The 20,147-nt window shown below is 35.8% G+C and overlaps 2 protein-coding genes across 5 annotated transcripts in view; both read left to right on the forward strand.

The window, feature by feature from the left end:
• LOC120766843 (uridine phosphorylase 1-like) overlaps window positions 1–4,183 on the forward strand; it is a 50,769-nt gene extending 46,586 nt beyond the window's left edge. For all 4 annotated transcript variants that reach the window (XM_040092558.1, XM_040092557.1, XM_040092556.1 and 1 more), the window contains 4 exons: window positions 1,580–1,927; window positions 1,995–2,133; window positions 2,206–2,399; window positions 3,505–4,183. In XM_040092558.1, coding sequence (XP_039948492.1) covers window positions 1,580–1,927; window positions 1,995–2,133; window positions 2,206–2,399; window positions 3,505–3,681 — 858 coding nt within the window. In that variant the 3' untranslated portion in view covers window positions 3,682–4,183. The remainder of the gene's footprint in view (window positions 1–1,579; window positions 1,928–1,994; window positions 2,134–2,205; window positions 2,400–3,504) is intronic.
• Window positions 4,184–14,000: 9,817 nt separating this feature from the next.
• On the forward strand, window positions 14,001–18,749 carry LOC120766839 (probable cytochrome P450 304a1). The gene is made up of 5 exons (XM_040092550.1): window positions 14,001–14,199; window positions 14,323–14,574; window positions 17,236–18,104; window positions 18,160–18,304; window positions 18,361–18,749. The coding sequence occupies exons 1-5, from the start codon at window positions 14,106–14,108 to the stop codon at window positions 18,543–18,545; spliced, it is 1,545 nt and encodes a 514-aa protein (XP_039948484.1). The 5' UTR covers window positions 14,001–14,105; the 3' UTR covers window positions 18,546–18,749.
• The last annotated feature ends 1,398 nt before the right edge of the window (window positions 18,750–20,147 follow it).

Here is a 20,147-nt window from a genome sequence, read left to right on the forward strand (position 1 = left end):
CGGAGTGGAGCTCTTACTCTGCTTCTCCCGGCGGGTACTGCGTCGAATACTTTCAGAGCTGTAGTATTTTCATCCATTCGAAGAACATGACCTAGCCAGCATAGCCGCTCTTTCCTTATTCGCTGATCTATGTCAATGATGACGTTATCCCGTACAGCTCAGCATTCCATCGTTTTCTCTGAGAACTCACGAGGCCTACTCATCAGATGTTGTCATTGGCCATGCCGCTGCATCTTATAGCAGGACGGAGATGATGAGTGACTTGTAGAATTACCGCTCTCGGCCAATTTGAGAAGCTCTTCGTACTCACGCATTTCGGCCTCTCTTATTTTTTGCCTGCAAATGCATCTCGTTTCCATCTTCAACTCTCGGTATGATTTCATCCTGTAAGTTTGTTTTCTCTCCACTGAGACATGACTTCGTATCAGATGCTCTTTTGCCTTTTCCGTAAGCCAATGGTTTCTTTTGTAGCTGTACATAAGGATATTGAAATGCCGTCCCACTGTTCCCTTATACCGAGTTCCTGATGAGTGCTCTCTGTTGTGATTGCAGCTTCTCGACGTCGACGCAACAAAATAGTGCTTCGAGTCAATGCTAGGCCTTCGGAGCGTACGCACGTCTAAAACACTGAAGACGTGTCTTCCTTCTGTCTCAGCATGACCGACCTGGTTGGTGGCTTTCGATCCGGAGACAGCCCAGATGAATTTTCCTATGCTCGAATCTAGTACTACAGATAACCATAATCATACACAGTAAGCAAATAGGACAGACTGAAGGAAATGGAAAGATTAATTGATGTCAAGATCGTGATAGTAATAGACAGCTTCCTTTGAAAGCTGTGTATAAGGTCGAATATCATTCGAGTGTTTTAGGAAATACTTTTGAATATTCTTGGGAGATGAACCGCAGGCGTAATTTGCGTAATATTAGACCTTAATGTTGTGTTATCAATTTGATGATCTACTGACAGCTTTTTCATTCAAGTTCCATAGAAAAAAGGGAGATAAAGCTACTTAATTAATATAAAGTTTATTACCAGGCAATTGCCTTCTAATCAACAACATTTCTTTGACGCTTTCGCCGAGTACAGCTAGATGAGGATCTAAGTTTTCATTTAGCTCTGTTATATTGATCGTATTTAGAATATATGGTATAGGTACAAACTTTCAAAAGTTCGAATAAATAATCGACGGATTTTTGTACTCCTTCGGCAATTTGCCGAGGCGATGAAAAGGGGTTACCGTGAGTTGTTGCGGGTCGAATTTTTATATGAAATTGAATATGGGAAATATTCTACGAATTATTCTAAACAGCTTTGCTCAAGAGACTATCGGTCTAAAACCGGTTTCAAGCCAGCGATTTTTATGGCAAAGTTTAAAAAATGTGAAAAATCGTTATATTGGAGATATGTATGTGATATATGTAGTTGTCGTATCTGGTTGATTCCAACAAATGACCAATATAATATCAAAATGCATCTAGTTATGTATTAAATTTCATTCGGATATCTCAAAAACTGACGAACACATTTGAATAATCTCTAAAAAAATTTAAAAATTGTCTTCTATTTTTCTTTCAGTTTGTTTGCATGGGCGGAACACCAAAGCGTATGGAAAACTTTGCACATTTCATTATGGGCGAAATTGGTTATAAATTACCCGCCGGTACAAAATTGGAAGACATCAGCGCCTATTCATATCGCTACTCAATGTACAAAGTAGGTCCAGTGCTTTGTGTTAGTCACGGCATGGGAACACCCTCTGTCAGCATATTGTTGCACGAATTGATCAAACTCATGTATCACGCCAAGTGTCAAGACCCCATATTTATACGTATTGGCACTTGTGGTGGTGTTGGAGTTGAGGGGGGTACTGTTATCATCACCGAAGAAGCGCTCGATAGCCACATGCGGAATGCGCACGAATTTGTAAGTAAAAATACCCTTGAAAATTACTTGAAATAACTTTTTCTTACAAAAATTTACTTGCTTCCAGACAATTTTGGGCAAAACTGTTTTGCGACCTGCCAAATTGGATAAGAAACTGGCACGTGAGCTGAAAGCGCTTGCCAGTGAGGATGATCCTTATGACACGATTATCGGCAAAACTCTCTGTACAAATGACTTCTATGAAGGTATGAAGAATTAATTAATTGTATTATTTATATTATGAATCGGAATTATTATTTTTTTCCTTGCTTTTGCAGGTCAAGGTCGTTTGGATGGCGCATTCTGTGAATTCACCGAAACCGATAAAATGGAGTATTTGGAGATGTTGAGCAGCAAAGGTGTGGTCAACATCGAAATGGAGAGTACCATTTTCGCTGCACTTACATATCATGCTGGCATTAAAGCGGCAGTCGTATGCGTTGCGCTATTAAATCGTCTAAATGGTGATCAGGTGAGTTGCATCGAAATTACAGAGGGATGAAAGTACTTCATGAGCCATTAATTTCTGGTTCGGTGTTCTTCACTTCATGAAGGAGAAGTCATAATCTAACGAAATACTATATCAAACTAATTATGGAGTTGTGATAATCATCGGCTTTTATTAAGTCAAATTCAATGAAAAAAATCGCTTATGTCAAATTCAATGGCGACAAAACTCTCATGTCAAACACAATGAAAATCTGCAAAACTGACAACAGCACAACATACAATGTCATTTTATATTCAGGTTTTCACTAGACTTTTGAAAATTTTTGTCATAATTATACAATTTTAGGTTTGACTAGAAGTGTCATTGATTTTGACATTGTGCAAAATCGCCATCCCGTCTATATTCAAAGATAAAAAGATTTTTTACAAAATTAGTTTTGTATCTTTTTTTGCCGTTTGGTACATAGGGAACACTTGGCATTAGATAAAAAATGAACTTTGGAACAAACAATATGCAATATCTCAAAAACTGAGAGAGTAGTTCGCCTATATACACAGAAACGGGCATTGTTAAATCGACTCAGCTCGTCACGTTGATCATTATCGGCGTTTCCTTTTGGGTCAACAGTCATGAAGTGAATGGGACTCAGCTCTGCTTTAGAGGTCTAATCGTAAACTAAATTCTGGCGCCACAGGGGGCAGTAAACCTTTGAAGATCACTCAAATCTGTTTATTTCGGTCCGTTGTTGGAAAAGCATCTTGATTGCTGTGGTTTAAGCAAAGAAAAATGGAAAATAGCAGAGCTTGTGTCAGTGGAGTCAGAATGGTCCAGAATGGCCGAGTGCCAAATCCGAGCAAGGAGGAATTACATATATTAATTTCCTCCAAATTGATACCAAATATTGCTTGCATTGTTTGCGGCGCTGATGAGGGCGTTGTTTTTGATCCGCTGTGCTTTTGAGCGCCCTGTGGTTAGGTTGAAACACGATAGGTACTTACGTAACATACACACGACGTTGTTTACTTTTGAGTGTTACAAACTTCGTGTCAAACTATATACTATATAACTGTATATACGCTGTTCAAGCTATAATGAACTAAATTCCAATGAATCCATTTATTTTCAGGTAAATGCACCCAAAGAGGTAATGCACGAATGGCAGAATCGGCCGCAAACGCTCATTTCCCGTTACATATGCAAAACGTTAGCGCAGAAAGGGCAACTGAAGTCACTCTCCCGAGGCTCAATAAAGTCGCCACGACGCTTCAAGCTGGTGCAACAAGAGTCACAGGCGCATGAATAAGCGCCACAAGTGTTTTATAACTAAATATATATAAACGAATATAAATACGTACATACCTACATACATACTACATATATTGACGAAGATCATTTGTTGCCAGTTAACTTGCCAGTCACAATGGGTGGTAGAGCGCAACATACGCATTAGATACTATATACCACGCATACCCACATATAAACATACAATTAATTGCATATAGATGTATTTATAAATATGTTAACAAGTAAATTTAATAATAACAAAAACAAAATGTTAAAAGACACTCCATACGAAACATTCCAAATACAAAAAAAAAAAAATGAAGCGTTAAAAGACCAAAAACTAATTGTTAGCCAGTGTTGCACATGCAATTTTTTTTAAGAATATAATATACAATGAAGCACAGCAATTTATTATAGAAAAATCAATTTGCTGAAACGTTTAAAATATCGGTATTTATATACACATATGTGTAGCGGTTTGTTTAATACACGCTTTATTGTGGAAGGAAAATTTAATTTTACTTTGTATTTATGCTTATTTAAGTGTTTAAGTTATTTAATTACGAAATTATTTTTTAAGTTTTCGAGTTTTTAAGCAAATAAATAAAATTTCTAAAGAAAAGCAAGCAACGAAAATTTTGCATTAATTCCAATGAAGCGATTGAGACACCTAAATACCGTTACGAAAATAGTAAATGGTCAGTTTATGTACTACGTGCATTTGGGAACAAAATATGTGTATCACCTTTAGTAGGCGTGGCAACTGCAGATGCATTTGAGGGGCACACCTGGTGTTCTATTAAAAATATATTTAAAAATGTTTCATCTTTCGATAGATTACAACTTTAAAAATTACATATTATATATAATATCTCAAATATTTCTTGAGTTAAAGCCTTTAAAAATGTAACCACTCATTTAAACCAGCTTAGTCAGTCAGCTTAAGGGGTAATAGGGAGTTAGAAGGCCTTAAAAATGAATTTTTCAGAATTTTTTCTTAGAAAACTTTTAATATTACGAATCCAGAAATTTGTAAACATATTTATGTATGGTATGTTTTAGCTGTATTTGAAGACTTGGTATTAGTAAAAATATTTGTTTGGAAAGGAACTACAGCGGATTTCTGGGAGCTACTCTCAAAAAAGACGTTTTGCGGTGACCACTATAACTCTGCACTGATATACCGAAATTAAAAAAAAAAAACCTAGAGATTTCGTTAAAGTAATGTTAGATCTAGTAGTTAATCGAGGGAATAAGCAAAAAAGAAACAATTTTTACAAAATGGCGATCTCTAAAAAAAAATATTGATTTTTGACCAAAATTTCGGGCTTAAATTGTTTATAAATAAATATATATGTCGATGAGAAATCTTATTAAAAAATATATTTAAGATGCTCGTGTTAAAATTTGAGAGTAATCGGCTTAGCAGTTTTCGACTTTCACCGACTTTGAAAACACCATTTTGAGAAAAACGCGTTTCAAGTTTGGAATATACTTCCAAGCACTTTTCAAATTTGCATGTACCTTCGAAAATATTTACCGGAACTATATGAAATTTTCTGTGTGTATTTTTAAGTATAATACATACATATATGTACATTAAGAAAATAAAATTAAAAAATTGATTTTTTGTAAATTCTAACTGTATTTAACCTCTTAATGCAAGTTTTACTGGGATCAATATTTTTTGAATTTGCAGCAGTGATTACTCGAAGACAAATGATCCGATTACTATATTGTATAATTCTACATCAGTTTTGTGATCTGATCAAAAATCAAAATTTTTGCACGTCAAAAATTATCAAAATTTTGGATGAAATTTAATTTTTTTTTTTGACATTTTCCGGTGGTAGATCATTGTATAGACAGTATTTTCTAGTAAGAATTTTTTTCAGATTTCATCTAAGAAAATCCCCAAAATCAACTTTTTTAAGCTGTCATAAAGGGTGTGCTCTTTAGTTATGTTTCAAATTAATCGTGTATGCTTGCGTGTCTCGCATAATAATTAAAAAAATTAAAATTATAACATACCTATCTAAGTATATTTACATAGTTGCACTAAGTCTTTGTTTTTGTAAGCGAGTGGCAAAAAATGCACAACTCGGTTAAAATATCTCTGGAAGTGTTTAGCAACGGTTTATCAGCTGTTGGTATGTGATTATTAGCTGCAATTGCATAAAATTTTCACAGTATTTATTTATTCTCATTACTATAGCCGTGTTCGATTCGCCACAACACTGCTGACGTTGTTGAGCACTGCTCATATGACACATAATTTTTATATAAGCAATAAAATAACAAGTAGACAGCTCCCACGATAGTCGGATCAAAGTAACCGGGACCCGGATTTTTTTCCAGCCAAGATCTGTCAACCCGGCACTTTACCTCGAAATTACTTCAGGTAGCTTAGGAGTTTTTTCTGTCGCTACAACAACAACAACCAAAGGGCATTTTATACTTGAGAGTGACACCTCATCTCAATGGCAAGTTCCTTGCTATTCTAATTGATTTATGCGATTGTTTTTCCGTTTCTCCCGCTCAAAGGTTTCTTTAATTATTATTTCAAGGCGTCGAGTTCGCATAGGATTTTATCAATCTGGCAGAAATCGAAAAAATTGTTGATTTTTTGTTGTTATTCTAAAAATAATAAATTTTAGCGAGTATTCTTTTGCCGCTGGCTTGCAACTACATATGAGAGCTCGATATTATTATAATTTATATATTTATTATTATTATTGTTAATAATATTAATTGAAATGTAGATGTTTAAATTAAAGGCAAGCCAAATTAATAGTTTGCAAGTATATATTTATATACACAGATTATATAAATATTTGCAAGTTAAAATTGCAACAAAAATATATATTTTTATTTTAAAATTTATTTTATTATATTTATATTTATATTAATACTTGTTCAATAAAAAAATGTTGTTTTCATTTATTCAAACGAATTTTCAAGAAAGAGAAACATAAAAAACTTGTGTGCTTTTTCTATGCACGTCACTGTAAAATAGCCTAAATGAAAGCAATTCAAATTATGCACAGTTCATATAAAGTTCTAAAATATTTACAATTATAATACAAATTTGAACATTTACAAGAAATAATTATGTAATTGCAAAACAAAAACAATAGATTAAAGCGTAAACAAATAATAGCATTAAACACAAATAATTATATTTATAAAAAAATTAAATAAATAAATGGAATTGCAAATAATGTTAAGTTTTTAAATTAACTTATCGCTTTTGAACACCCACACATAAGCCTCACTATTTGTACATATGTACTTATGCATACATATGCATTATATGTATGTGTAATTGATTAATTGTATTGTATTTGTTAGTTGTACTATTTCATTGTGAATTTAAACGTTGCTAATCTTATTAAACCAAATTTCTCTCAAGTTATCTTATTCGTATTCTCTAATTGGTCGATATGCACTGTTGAAAATACATAATATAAATACTAACTTAAATACATGCATATGTTTATCACAACACTACTAAATATTATATACCTACTATATAATTAATATAATTAATATTGACGAGGAAAAATAAAACGGAAATTCCATAAATAGATTAACCGAAAGTTATTGAATTCTTATTTACAAAATTTAGTTCGAAATAAAAAAATCTAACTGCCGTATATTCTCTTTATGTAGCATCTAGCGACTTATTTTGTCCTCCGTTCCCACAACAGTCAGGTCTCCGTAAGCGGAATGGACCCGGCTTTTTATCCGGCCAGTGGCTATCAACTCAGCAGATTTCTACCGCTACAACAACAACTCATTTTGTCCTCAGACAAATGTACACTCGAAAAATATTTAACAACAATGTAGACAAAATTAAAAAGTCTGGCGCTTATTTTGAAGCAAAACACGATTTTTTCCTTAAAGTGGTATCGAAAAGTTGGAAAATGGCTATAATCATTATATGTGACCTGGTCTACGGAAAGGGGGCTTAGGTGTCAAAAATAGTTAATGAGATAACGAGAAATGACGAAACGAGTTGTTCATTTTAACAGCTGTTTCCCAGAAAACTAGTTTTCGCAAGTTACCTCCCTTTTCGTAGACCAGGTCACATACATATATGTATACAGATATACTATATTGGTCAAACCTGAAGTTTCGAAGTCATTCATTCAACGAAATCCGCTCTGCGCGCTCACATTTGCGAATAAAAGTTGTTATAATATGCATACTACCACAAAATATAGTAAGACTTTGCTCATAATTTGAAAATTCTTAATTTATTCTGCAAAATGTATGTCGTCCCCTCAAAGTAATTCCCCTTTGGCCCCAATACACTTGTGCCAACGTTTTTTCCAATCCTCGAAACAGTTGTTAAAGTCAATTTCCAGAAGAGCCTTCAATGCGCGTAGTGATTCGCATTAATGTCTTCAGTTGTCTTAAAACGGTTTCCCCGGAGCGGTCGTTTGAGTTTGCTGAACAGCCAAAAATCGCACGAAACTAAATCAGGTGAACTTGGTGATTGCGGCACGATATTGGTTGAAAATGCGGCGAAAAACTCACGAAGAATCAATACAGTATGCGACGGTGCATTATCGACAAACCAAGGTTTGTCGGTCCATAATTCCAGCCTCTTTTCACGAATAACTTCGCATAACAATAATATTCGCTGTTAAGAGTTTGGCCGGTCAGAAAGAATTCGGAGTGCACCAGACTTCGATAATCCCAGAAAAATTTTAACTTAACCTTGATTTTTGACCTGCTTTGACGTGGTTTTCCGGTTCTGTCCACCTTTGCCACGATGTCGGCCGATTGATCGTCTGCTTCCGGGTCGTAATCATAGACCATTTAAAAGATCATTTGAGCCAAGGAGAAGTGAAAGCATGATTGGTTCTAATCACTCAATTTGCTCGATGATATCATGAGACGTATTACTACTTCATCGCCAGTAGTGATTTTAGAACAAATCGTGCTCTCACTTTCCTTAGTCCCACAAATGATCTTTCAAAATGGTTTTCACTAATCCTTCCGATATTCCAAAGATGCTAGTAAGACCTCTGACTGCTAATCGTCGATTCTCAAGCACCAATTCCTTTATTTTATTAACGTGTCAATCATCAGTTGACGTTGATGGCCGTCCTGGCCGTGGTTCATCGGAAAGAGTGAGATCGTTGGGTTATAATTATTGGGTCGATCACTAAGTAAATTCGCTTAATGAAAAGAGCTGATCTTATTGAATTTTTCGCAGCCAACTTCACAGCTGATATTGTAAGGCTTGCTTGTGAAACATTTTTTAAAATTTTTTAAAATAATTTTTGTCTGATGTCCTATCGAAAATGGGAGATCGAAAACCGCAATTTCGGTATGCTTTACAGTTTTACTATCAAATGGGTTAAAATGCAGTTGAAGCGAAGCGAAAATTAGGTGATTTGTACAGAGAAGATATGTTGATCGTTTCCTTCTGACAATTTCCATCTTGAGGATGCATCACGTCCTGGAAGGACTCTTGAAGTCGATGTGGATCAAATAAAGTTGTTTGTCGATTCAAAATGTAGAATAACAACTCGAGATTGCTGACAGATTAAATTTGTCCAACACGAGTGACTGACGACTGTAATTTACTTATCAAACATCAAAGAAGAGATACATTTTTAAAGCGCATTATTTCTGGCGACATAAAGTGGGTTGTTTAGAGGAATGTAAAGCGCTAAAAATCATGGTCTAAAAAGGATGAAACAGCTCAAACCACATCGATAGTCGATAGGTCGATAGTCACCAAAAAAGGTAATGTTATCTGTTCAGCGGATTTCAAAGGGATCGTTCCGCTCTTGGCGGACAATACCACGATTAATTCTGAGGTGTATTGTGATCAGATGCACAAATTGAGCGATGCCCACAAAGAGAAGAGACCTGTGTTGATCAATAGAAGAGGTGTAGTGTTCCACCAGGATAATGGGAAACCTCATACAATTTTGATCACTCCCGAGTGCCTTTTCAACGTGATTGGCATGTGCTAATACACCTACCATATTCTCCAGGCTTATCACCTTCGGACTATTACTTGTTCCAGTCTGCAAAATTTTTTTAGTGACACAATTTTAACTTCAAATCAGGACGTCAAAAACCGGTTGAACCAGTTTTTCGTCTGCAAGGATCAAAAAGTTTATGAGCGTGGAATCAATTTCTTGTCCGAAAGATGGCAAAAGGTATTGGATCAAAATGGCGAATATATAATTTTATAAAATGTTATACCCAATAGAAAATCATGTATAAAATTCACTAAAAAAAACAACGAAATTACTTGGTGAACGTATTTTTGGAATGTACGTATACACTTTGAATACAAAAGCGCACACATTTTATCTATAACCTTGACTTGGTCTTAATGACGAATCATGGCCACGGCCGAATAAACTTGAAAACCACAAACTTCTTGTAAAAGGGGGTATTTTAGTATAAATGTTTATCGCTCATTGGTGCGTCTTTTTTCTTTTAGGGGTATTATATATGTATTATAACATTCTAATTTTAAATTCGCTGGCAGTGATAAGAGAATCTGTGATAAAATATATTTATTGTCAAGAATAGTTTGCACTTAAAAGTACATTCAACTTTATTTTTATTGTAAGGCACATATGAAAGTGCACACGAATATGTACTATGTACAAATATATATGTATGTATACATATAATCAAATTATTTCTACACTTTTTGAAGGGATTTGGGTGGATGAGCTTTTTATTTATAAATTAGCTTAGCATTATCGGAATCAAATTAAATTAAAAAATCATTAGAAGAAAAAAACTCTCAACCATTTTTTTGCTACTTTAAAAAGTCTCAAATAAATTAGAAGGTCCAGCTAATTTAAGTCCACCAAGTAAGAAAAAGACTATCGGTCGCGATTATCGGGTTAGATCCCCAATACTGTCAACCGGAAGAAGAAGCATCTAGCAGAGATGTGAGGGTGATTATTTATGGTATATACCATTTACTAAATACAAAAAATTGAAGTTACGTACTTGCTCGCTAATATGCCTTCAATTGCTTAACAGTTTTCAGCAAAAGAAACATCGTATTAAAAAAAATTCAAATAAATGGGTTTTGGTATAAAAAGATACAAATCTGCAGAACAACTTTTCCTTTCGGGTATTTGTTTAATAAGCAAAAACTCGGGTTTAAATAAAAATATTAATAAATCTTCAGAATATTGCTAAAAATTTTTTAAAATTTCTATAACCCAAGAATTGTAAAATTGTTTGGAAATATAATGTGTTAAGTCTCTGCAGTCAGTTCAACAAAAATGCCGAGCTGGAACCTTTTAAATTGTTGTTACTTGCAATTTTTTTACTCCGACCTGAAAGCTTAATTTTTATACTCTCGCAACAAAGTTGCTAAGGAGAGTATTATAGTTTTGTTCACATAACGGTTGTTTGTAAGTCCTAAAACTAAAAGAGTCAGATATAGGGTTATATATACCAAACTGATCAGGGTGACGAGTAAAGTTGAAATCCGGATGTCTGTCTCTGTCCGTCTGTCCGTGCGTCTGTACGTGCAAATTGAGATATCATGAGTGAAACTTGGATATCATGATGAAACTTGGTACATAAGAAGGTTAAGTTCGAAGATTGGCAAAATCGGCCCACTGCACGCCCACAAAATTTCGGAAACCTGAAACCTATAAAGTGTCATAACTAAGCCATAAATAAAGATATTAAATTGAAATTTGGCACAAAGGATCGCATTGGAGAGGAGCGTATTTGGACGTAATTTTTTTGGAAAAGTGGGCGTGGCCCCGCCCCCTACTAAGTTTTTTGTACATATCTCGGAAACTACTATAGCTATGTCAACCAACCTCTATAGAGTCGTTTTTTACAGGCATTTCCATGTACGGATCATAAATGGAAGAAATCGGATATTAACCACGCCCACCTCCAATACAAAGGTTATGTTGAAAACCACTAAAAGTCCGTTAACCGACTAACAAAAAACGTCAGAAACATTAAATTTTACGAAAGAAATGGCAGAAGGAAGCTGCACCCAGGCTTTTTTTAAAAATTGAAAATGGGCGTGGCGTCGCCTACTTATGGACCAAAAACCATAGCTCGGGAACTACTCTACCGATTTCAATGAAATTCGGTATGTAATATTTTCTTAACACCCTGATGATATGTACATAATATGGGTGAAATCGGTTCACAACCACGCCTTCTTCCAATATAACGCTATTTTGAATTCCATCTGATGCCTTCTCTTTACATTATATACATTAGGAACCAATGATGATAGCGGAATAAAAGTTTACACAAATACGGTATTTGAAAAATATATAAATGACGGATAATGAAATCTTGATTATTACTTTATCATGCGAGAGTATAAAATGTTCGGTGACACCCGAACTTAGCCCTTCCTTACTTGTTTTAAATATGTTTTAAATATATTTTTTTAAATGTTCTCGTGATTTTGTAACTATTACGAAGCTTTCAATCATTTGTCAGTTACCGGTTAAACAAGAAGTTAGAAAATGTTTTATTTTAATTGGATCATTGCATAACTGACACTTAACGCCCAGCAAGAAACTTGTAAATTATTTTTCAGGACTATCAAAATCTACTTATGATCAACACATCAGTAAAATAAAGAAATTGTTACTTAAGAATCGACGAATAACACTCAGAGATCTTACTGGCATCATTGGAATATCGGAAAGATAAGTGAAAATCATTTTGAAAGATCATATGGGCCTAAAAAAATGAAAACCCGATTGGTTCCCAATTCTTGGATCTATGCTTGCGATCTGGAAACAGACGATTAAAAAACTAACGTCAAAGGAGGTCAAAATCAAGGTTATGATGACAGTTTTCTTCGAATATTAAGGTGTGGTGCACTACGAATTCCTTCCGACCGGCCAAACTGTCAAAAAGAAATATCATCTTAATGTGTAATGTGTCGTTTGCCCAAAGCTATTTTTAACAAGAGGTCTGACTCGAAATGGACTTTAACAACGGTTTCGAGGATTGGAAAAAACGTAGCCACAAGTGTATTGGGGCCAAGATGGATTACTTTAAAAAAGTCCAGTTTGCTTATATACAGTTGTATATACTTTACAGGACTCTTTCACGTTTTCTTCGTGGCAAACTTAAAACCCAGGTTCTGCGTATGAACATACTCATATTCTCTCTCATATTCTAATAAAGATTCCTATTGGGTGTTTTCCGTATTAACAAAATGTGCATTAGTACTTTCGCCAATATTTTTTTTCTCTGAATTATTTAATAAATGCATCACTCAAGGCACAAAAATAATTTCCCTACGCGAACTTCCTGACAGGCGGTAGTGTAATATGTCTATAAGTATGAATGTACATTCGAATACTAATATTATTAAATGTTATCAATTTGCGTTTTAGTTATTCAATATTATAATTAAACTGTGTGTCAAGTAATTGTTGTTTTAAACGGTAGCTACTACGAATCTGTGTCATTATGTGTACATATATGTATACAGACATGCTCGGATATAATAAACATATTGTGTCACATTTGGGTACTTAATTGATATATAGGGTAGGACTTTTGACACCGTCATAACAATAATATTCTACAATTGATATGCGAGTAGGGTTGTAAAATATGGGTCAGTAACCACAAGTTTTGTTGTTTTGGATGAATTTGAGTGTAATTTAGATAACATTAGATTTCAGGCTAATTTTTCTTCGTATTTCAATTGTCGAAACGCAAATAATTTTTACAGTAATTTTGCGCCTATGATGTTAGAGGTTGTTTTCTACAAGTTTTTGGGTTGCTAAAATGGAAAATGAAAGTAAAAATTCTCTAACACTCAGTAATTTTTGTGTTTTAGTCAAGGGATGTAGGAGTCAAATCAACACCATTTACTAAAATCACAAAACTAGCTGTACGTAATGGCAAATTTTCGAACTCAAATTCAGGATACTTCAAATACCCCACAGACCTCTTAGTACATCAGTCGCAAATTCTTCCTTTATATCTGTTGAGCAGTGTAATATTAATTAATCATTAAAAGCTAACATTAATTTCTACAATCTGCTTAACCGTAGTTCAAGAGAAATTCATCTAATTTGACTATGATTGAGTGTTGTAAACATTGCCAAACATTCAGAATTGCAATGCAATAATAAAATTAATAAACGTTTCCGATTGCAAAATGCTAATCTGTTAAATTGTTTTGCCATCAATCAGAAGTGGAAGTGCCAACACAATTAGCACACTCTGTGACAAGCTAGATTAGATTCAATTAAATATTCGCAATTATATGCATTAAAAAATATATGTAAATAATTTCAATTTCGCTTAATCTTTGCGCATTTGGCGCTGATTTGGCGAACAAAAGCACATACGCGCCGTTAATTGCAGCTCAGTCGGTTATTGCCGTTGTCGCACATCATTTCGCCAATACAAAGTTGTATCTAAGAAATTTTGAAAATGTTAACTGAAATTTTGTTGTGCATTTGCGCTGTGGTTTGCCTATATTTATCTTATCGCTATGCGGTCGGGCGTCCTGAAGGATTTCCGCCGGGTGAGTATGCCCATGTGTATGTGTGCGTGTGTTAATTTGTTTTTCTACCGCTATTTAATTACAATTTTAATTTCGAATTTTTCGTTATGTGTTGGAAATTGAATTTGTGTCATGCCGTTGCAGGTCCCCCACGCATACCATTCTTCGGCAGCTATTTATTCATGATGCTGGCGAATGCCAAATATTTGCACAAAGGTGTGTTGAAATTTAGTAAATGGTATAAATCCGACATTGTGGGCTTTCATGTCGGCCCATTTCCAGTGGTGGCAGTGCATAATGTCGAGGGAGTGCGTGAAGTTTTGAATCGAACGGAGTTCGATGGACGTCCTCAAGTGTATTTGGGTGAAATACGTACACCGTGTAAAAAAATTTTGGGTAAGTTTATCGCTGCAAAATACCAAAGAATACCTCTGTTGCAATGACTATGTACTAAAGTAGATTTATAAAGCAAGCGGATGTTTTTACAAGTTCACAACTCGTGCTGAAAAGTGTCAATTCCGAAATTTAGTATGCTGTTATTTAAACAGACTGTAGGGTTAACCTTATAAACCCTGTCCCTTTAAAGTCGTGGGAATTTAAGAATTCAACTGTTAATTTAAGGAGAAATTTGGTTGGGTCTAACAAATCTCAAAATCTTTGAATACACAGGTAGGTAGGTAGGTAGGTAGGAGTGTAGCCCTGTTGTCTTTCGGGCTTAATTAGCACTGGCTGTGCCATTTTGACGCACTATTCGTAGACCGTTTATATCTGCTATCACGTTTCACCTTCTCTTTCAAACCATTTTGAGGTTTAGATGAAGCTACTTACATATATATATTAGTAGAAATCCATACAAGGTTTGGTGCTTTATGGACTCCAAGTTTTCTGTGTCGGATCTGTGATAGGGTTGGGCATTCACAGGGAAAGCGGAAAATTGTTTCCTTGTTCCCTGCTATTCCGCAGCCTCGGCAGATGTTGTTGTAGGGCATACACATTTTGGACGCATGTTCTCCAAATGGCCAGTGCCCTGTTATGATAGCTGTACTCTGTAGATACTTTTCCTAGACCTATTTAATAAGTAGTTTGTTCTTTTCTTGCCATATGTTGGCCATAATTGTTCAGTTATACTTGTAATACATTTTGTTATTTTTTTCCATCTGTTATTAGCAACTTGTTGAAATGGTCTATTGATCTCTCTATTGATCGATCATAGCGGGCTTGGTATTAGCACCGCCTCGGATTTGTTAAGGAAAGCTTCTGCCTTTGCCAACTCGTCTGCTTTTTCGTTCCTGTGCTCGGGAACCCAGATCAAGTCTAGGTGGAGCTTGTCTTTTATTGAGCTCAGTGCTTTCTTGCAATTGTGAACTATACTGGAATTTTTCAAGGCCAGGAGCACCGCCTGGCTATCTGTAAATATTGCTGCTTTACGTATAGTCTTGTGGTTTCCAATAGAGCTTCGCAGGCCTTTTCTATTCCCAGTACTTCCGCTTGGAAGTTACTAGCCATGTTCGGTAGACGGATATACAATTTATTGGCTATTTGGTGGATTTAGAAATTTTGTTGGTGACTTCTGGACCAAAACTTCTAAATTATCTTCAACAACTTTTTTGAAGTTTGTAGCAACGTGTGGAGCAATTAAAACAGGCTCTTGACTCACCTACGCATAATTTGTGACACACTTTTGCAAAAATCACTCAATAACCGATTCAATGATGATTTAATCCATTTTTTTTTTTTTTCAAAAATAATATTAGGTCGATCACCAAGTAATTTCGTTTGACAGCTGATCTTGAATTTTTCGCAGCCAACTTCACAATTAATCGCTTGACTGTTATATTTTTGAACAGTTGATATTATAAGGCTTGTTTATAAAACATATTCCTTAAACTTTTTGGGATAATTTTTGTCAAAGATTGAAAACCGCATTTTCGGCATATTTTAAAGTTTTACTATCAAAAGGTTCAAAAAGCAGGAGAAGATGTGTTGACCGAACGCCAATGCCAAAATTGGAAAATTTCGTTCCGGAAATTTCCATTTTGAAGATGCACTACGTCCTGAAAGGACTTTTGAAACCATTGTGAATAAAATAAAGTCGTTGATCGATGTAAATCGTCGAATAACAACTGGGGGGGATTGCTGACAGATTAAGTTTGTCTAACGCGACCGTTCACAAGCTCATGAAACATCTAGGATTAATTTCGAAGCTTAACAAATGGTTTCGTCATGTTCTTACATAAAGAAATTTGCTTCGTCGCCTTAACGGCTGTGATTTGCTTATCAAACGTTAAAAAAGTAATCCATTTTTGAAGCGCATTGCTTCTGGTGACGCGAGATGGGTTGTTTGCAGGAATGTAAAGTGCTAGAAATCTTGGTCTAAACAGAATGAACCTGCTGAAACTACATCGAAGGTCGATAGACATCCAAAAAGGTTAAGTTCTCTGTTTGGTGGGTTTCAAAGCCATCGTTTATTTTGAGCTTTCGCCCGACAATACCATGTTTAATTCTGAAGTCTTTTGTGCTCAGATGGGCAAATTAAGTGATACATTCAAAGAGAAGAAGCCAGAGGTGATCAATAGTAAAGGTGAGGTTTCGCATTATCCTCATACAATTTTGATCGCACGCCAAAAGCCTTTGCAACTTGATTGGCATATCTACCACACCCACCATATTCTCCAGCTTTGTCACTTTCGGACTATTACTTGTTCCGGTCTCGGTAAATTTTTTTGTAAGGGAGAATCTTCAACTCACCTTAATCAGGGTCTCAAGAACCACTTGGGCCGGTTTTTTTGCCTGCAAGGATCAAAAATGTTATGAGCGTAGCATCAATCTCATCAAAATCGAAAATTCGCACAATCTTCGACTAATTTCGTCGTGGGTAAATATACCGAGTTTTCAATTTGCATAAAATTTGTTGGGATTAATGGGATTTTGGAAGTATCTCGACTTCTGCGCCATCTTTCAATTCATATCATTTTATTTAATACTACAGTATTTTATCACATTAGTACACAAGACTCAGCTGAGCATAAGTGATCTCCATTTTGTTTCAATTTACAGGCATTTTCTTCCGTGAAGGGCCCGTCTGGAAGGAACAACGTCGCTTCATATTGCGTTATCTACGTGACTACGGCTTCGGTCGCCGTTTCGGCGAATTGGAATCGATCATGCAAGAGGAGATCACCGATCTGTTGGATCTCATACGTAACGGGCCACAGTATCCGCATGAATATGAACTCTCCAAAGTAGGAGGTCATCGCATTTCTATACCAAATATACTTAGTCCATTCGTGGCCAACTCATTTTTTCACATTCTCATGAATGAGCGCGTCCCACGCGCAGAACAAGCGGAATTACTGCAGTTGGTCAAGATGGGTATGCAGTTCCAGCGTCGTGCTGACGATTATGGCAAAATGCTAAGTATAATGCCATGGATACGTCATGTCTTTCCGAAGGCCAGCTCATACGAAGCACTCATGGAATCGAACGTATTTATTTACGGTTATTTTGAAAAAATCGTCGACTATCACATACGCACTTACGATGAGTGTAGTGAACGCAATTTCATTGATTTATATATTAAACAAATGAAGCAGGAACACGCGAATGGGCATACAGATTGCTACTATCGTGAACAGTTCATTTTGAGTTTGGCCGATTTTTCCTTTCCCTCATTCACAGCAGTCGGCGCACAATTGGGCTTCCTCATACAATATTTCCTAATGTATCCGGAAGTGTTGAAGCGCGTACAAGCGGAAATCGATGCGGTGGTGGGTAGTGGACGTTTGCCCACGTTGGAAGATCGCCAAAATTTACACTATACGGAGGCGACTTTGCGCGAGGGTATGCGTATTGAGACTTTGGTGCCATCCGATTTGCCGCACAAAGCTTTGGTGGACACTGAGCTTATGGGCTATAAGATACCAAAGGTAAATATTTACTTGGTGATTTAAATAGTATAGTTGAACTTCATTTTTATTTTAGGATACGATTGTGATACCTGGTCTCTACGCTTTTCACTCGGATCCACGTCTGTGGGGTGACCCGGAGAGCTTTAGGCCAGAACGTTTTTTGGACGATAATGGCAAATTGAGCTTGAAGAAAGATATTACATTGCCGTTTAGTGCGGGTGAGTTGAAATTCTATAATAATAACTATTGAGAGGTTGTCATGACTTTAATTTAGGCAAGCGTCTCTGTGCTGGCGAAACTTTCGCTCGAAATATAATGTTTTTAATGACGACGGCGCTGTGTCAAAATTTCAACTTTGTTTTGGCACCCGGCGATAAATTGCCTGATATGTCAAAAAATTTGAATGGACTTTCTACAACACCTTTGGATTTCTGGGTGCAAGTGGAGGAAAGAAAGTGACGTATGGTTTCTGTTATTCTTACTTACATTTGTAAATATGTTGATTAGTACGAAAAGAAAAGGCTGACTGATAGCATTATGAAAGGTTTTACACATATTCGTAGAGCGTGTTATATATAATAATGATAAATATGCTTATGCTCAAAAATTATAAAATTTATGAAATAAACTTAATATTAGAGGAACTTTGTTCGAATATGTCCATTTACTATTGAATAATTCCTAACTCCAATTGGTCTTACATTAAATTTGGTTGAGGCATTTTGCATAAAATGTAAAACTGTTTGATGTAAGAAGTCTTTTTCAAGTAGGAACTGGGTCCAATGAAGAAGTGATCCCACACAAGTACCTACATTGGCTTGAATCTTGAAAGGATATCGTGTTTTCAACATTTGCGAAACAAAACTTATTTTCTTGTTTGATATAACTTAATAAATTTAAGATACGGACATCCCAATAAGTGCTTAACTTTACATTGCGATGTCGCCACTATCGCAAGTGAAATTTACTAATAAAGGGTAATGCATTTCGAAGTTCCTTACTTAAAACAAAAACACAGAAAAACATTCAAATTTAATGGGAATTTTTATTATCATTCGAAAGAGCATTATTTGGCATTTATTTTTTGAAGATTATCTCTTTCAAATGATGGTCGCGGCTACGTCTCAGATGGTCCATCCGTTGAGTCCACTTTTCGATGACTCGTTTGAGCATTTCGACTGGTGACTAGCGAATGACGCGCGTAGTGTTTTCCTTCAACTTACTACACTTTAGACTTTACATATTCCCACAGAAAAAAGTCTAACGGGGATATCACATACCTTGGTGGCCACTCGACCGGCCCAAAAAGTTAAATCATCTGCTCACCGAAGTGTTCTCTCAATTAATCCATTGATTGTTGCGAGGTGTGGGAAGTGGCGCTGTCTTGTTAAAACCAAATGTCGCCGAGATAACGAGCTTCAATGTCAGCCATAAAATAGTCGGTTATCATGGCGCGATGACTGTCGACATTGACGGTTACGTTCTCACCGGCATCATTTTTGAAGAAATATGGATCATACTCATTGAACCAGTATTAGGGCGACCTCATAGTTGAACAAAATTTTGCTCGAAAACGTCGGATCTTCTTAGAAATTTTCATGAGTCCATAAAACCCATAGCGAACCGATGTCGCTTGGGAAGGTCGAGCGGCTTAAGTTCTTGCAGAAGCTGTATTTTTTATTGTTTCTTATTAAGATCTCGACGTAAAATGCGCCAAGTCGTTCTATACATCAGTCCGAGTTGCTACGAACCGACTGTCCACGGTCTTCGTGTACACTTTCCGCCACGGCTGCTATATTTCCTTTACTGCGTGCTGGACGTGGCCTATTCGGTCTAATTTTATCCAATAATGAAGGATGGGTCTCAAGATGGGTGATGGTGTTGCGAATAGTACGCTTAGTAGGCCGATTATGTTGACCATAAGTTGAGCGAAGCGCTTGAAACACATTCTTTACAGAACGCGAATTTTCGTAAAAGTTGAACAATTTGTAAAAGTTGTTCAGGCGTAAGTCTATTCATGATGAAATGTCAATCAATACCGAACAAAAATAACATGACAGC

This window comes from Bactrocera tryoni, chromosome 1 (assembly GCF_016617805.1).
Source record: "Bactrocera tryoni isolate S06 chromosome 1, CSIRO_BtryS06_freeze2, whole genome shotgun sequence".
NCBI classification, from domain to species: domain Eukaryota; kingdom Metazoa; phylum Arthropoda; class Insecta; order Diptera; family Tephritidae; genus Bactrocera; species Bactrocera tryoni.

What these genes read in the sequence shown, in the direction of transcription:
- LOC120766839 (XM_040092550.1), top strand. Translation starts at nt 14,106, where the DNA reads ATGTTAACTGAAATTTTGTTGTGCATTTGCGCTGTGGTTTGCCTATAT. An exon ending in TCCTGAAGGATTTCCGCCGG is followed by an intron (nt 14,200 to 14,322) that starts GTGAGTATGCCC and finishes ATGCCGTTGCAG; the next exon opens with GTCCCCCACGCATACCATTC. An exon ending in TGGGCTATAAGATACCAAAG is followed by an intron (nt 18,105 to 18,159) that starts GTAAATATTTAC and finishes TTTTTATTTTAG; the next exon opens with GATACGATTGTGATACCTGG.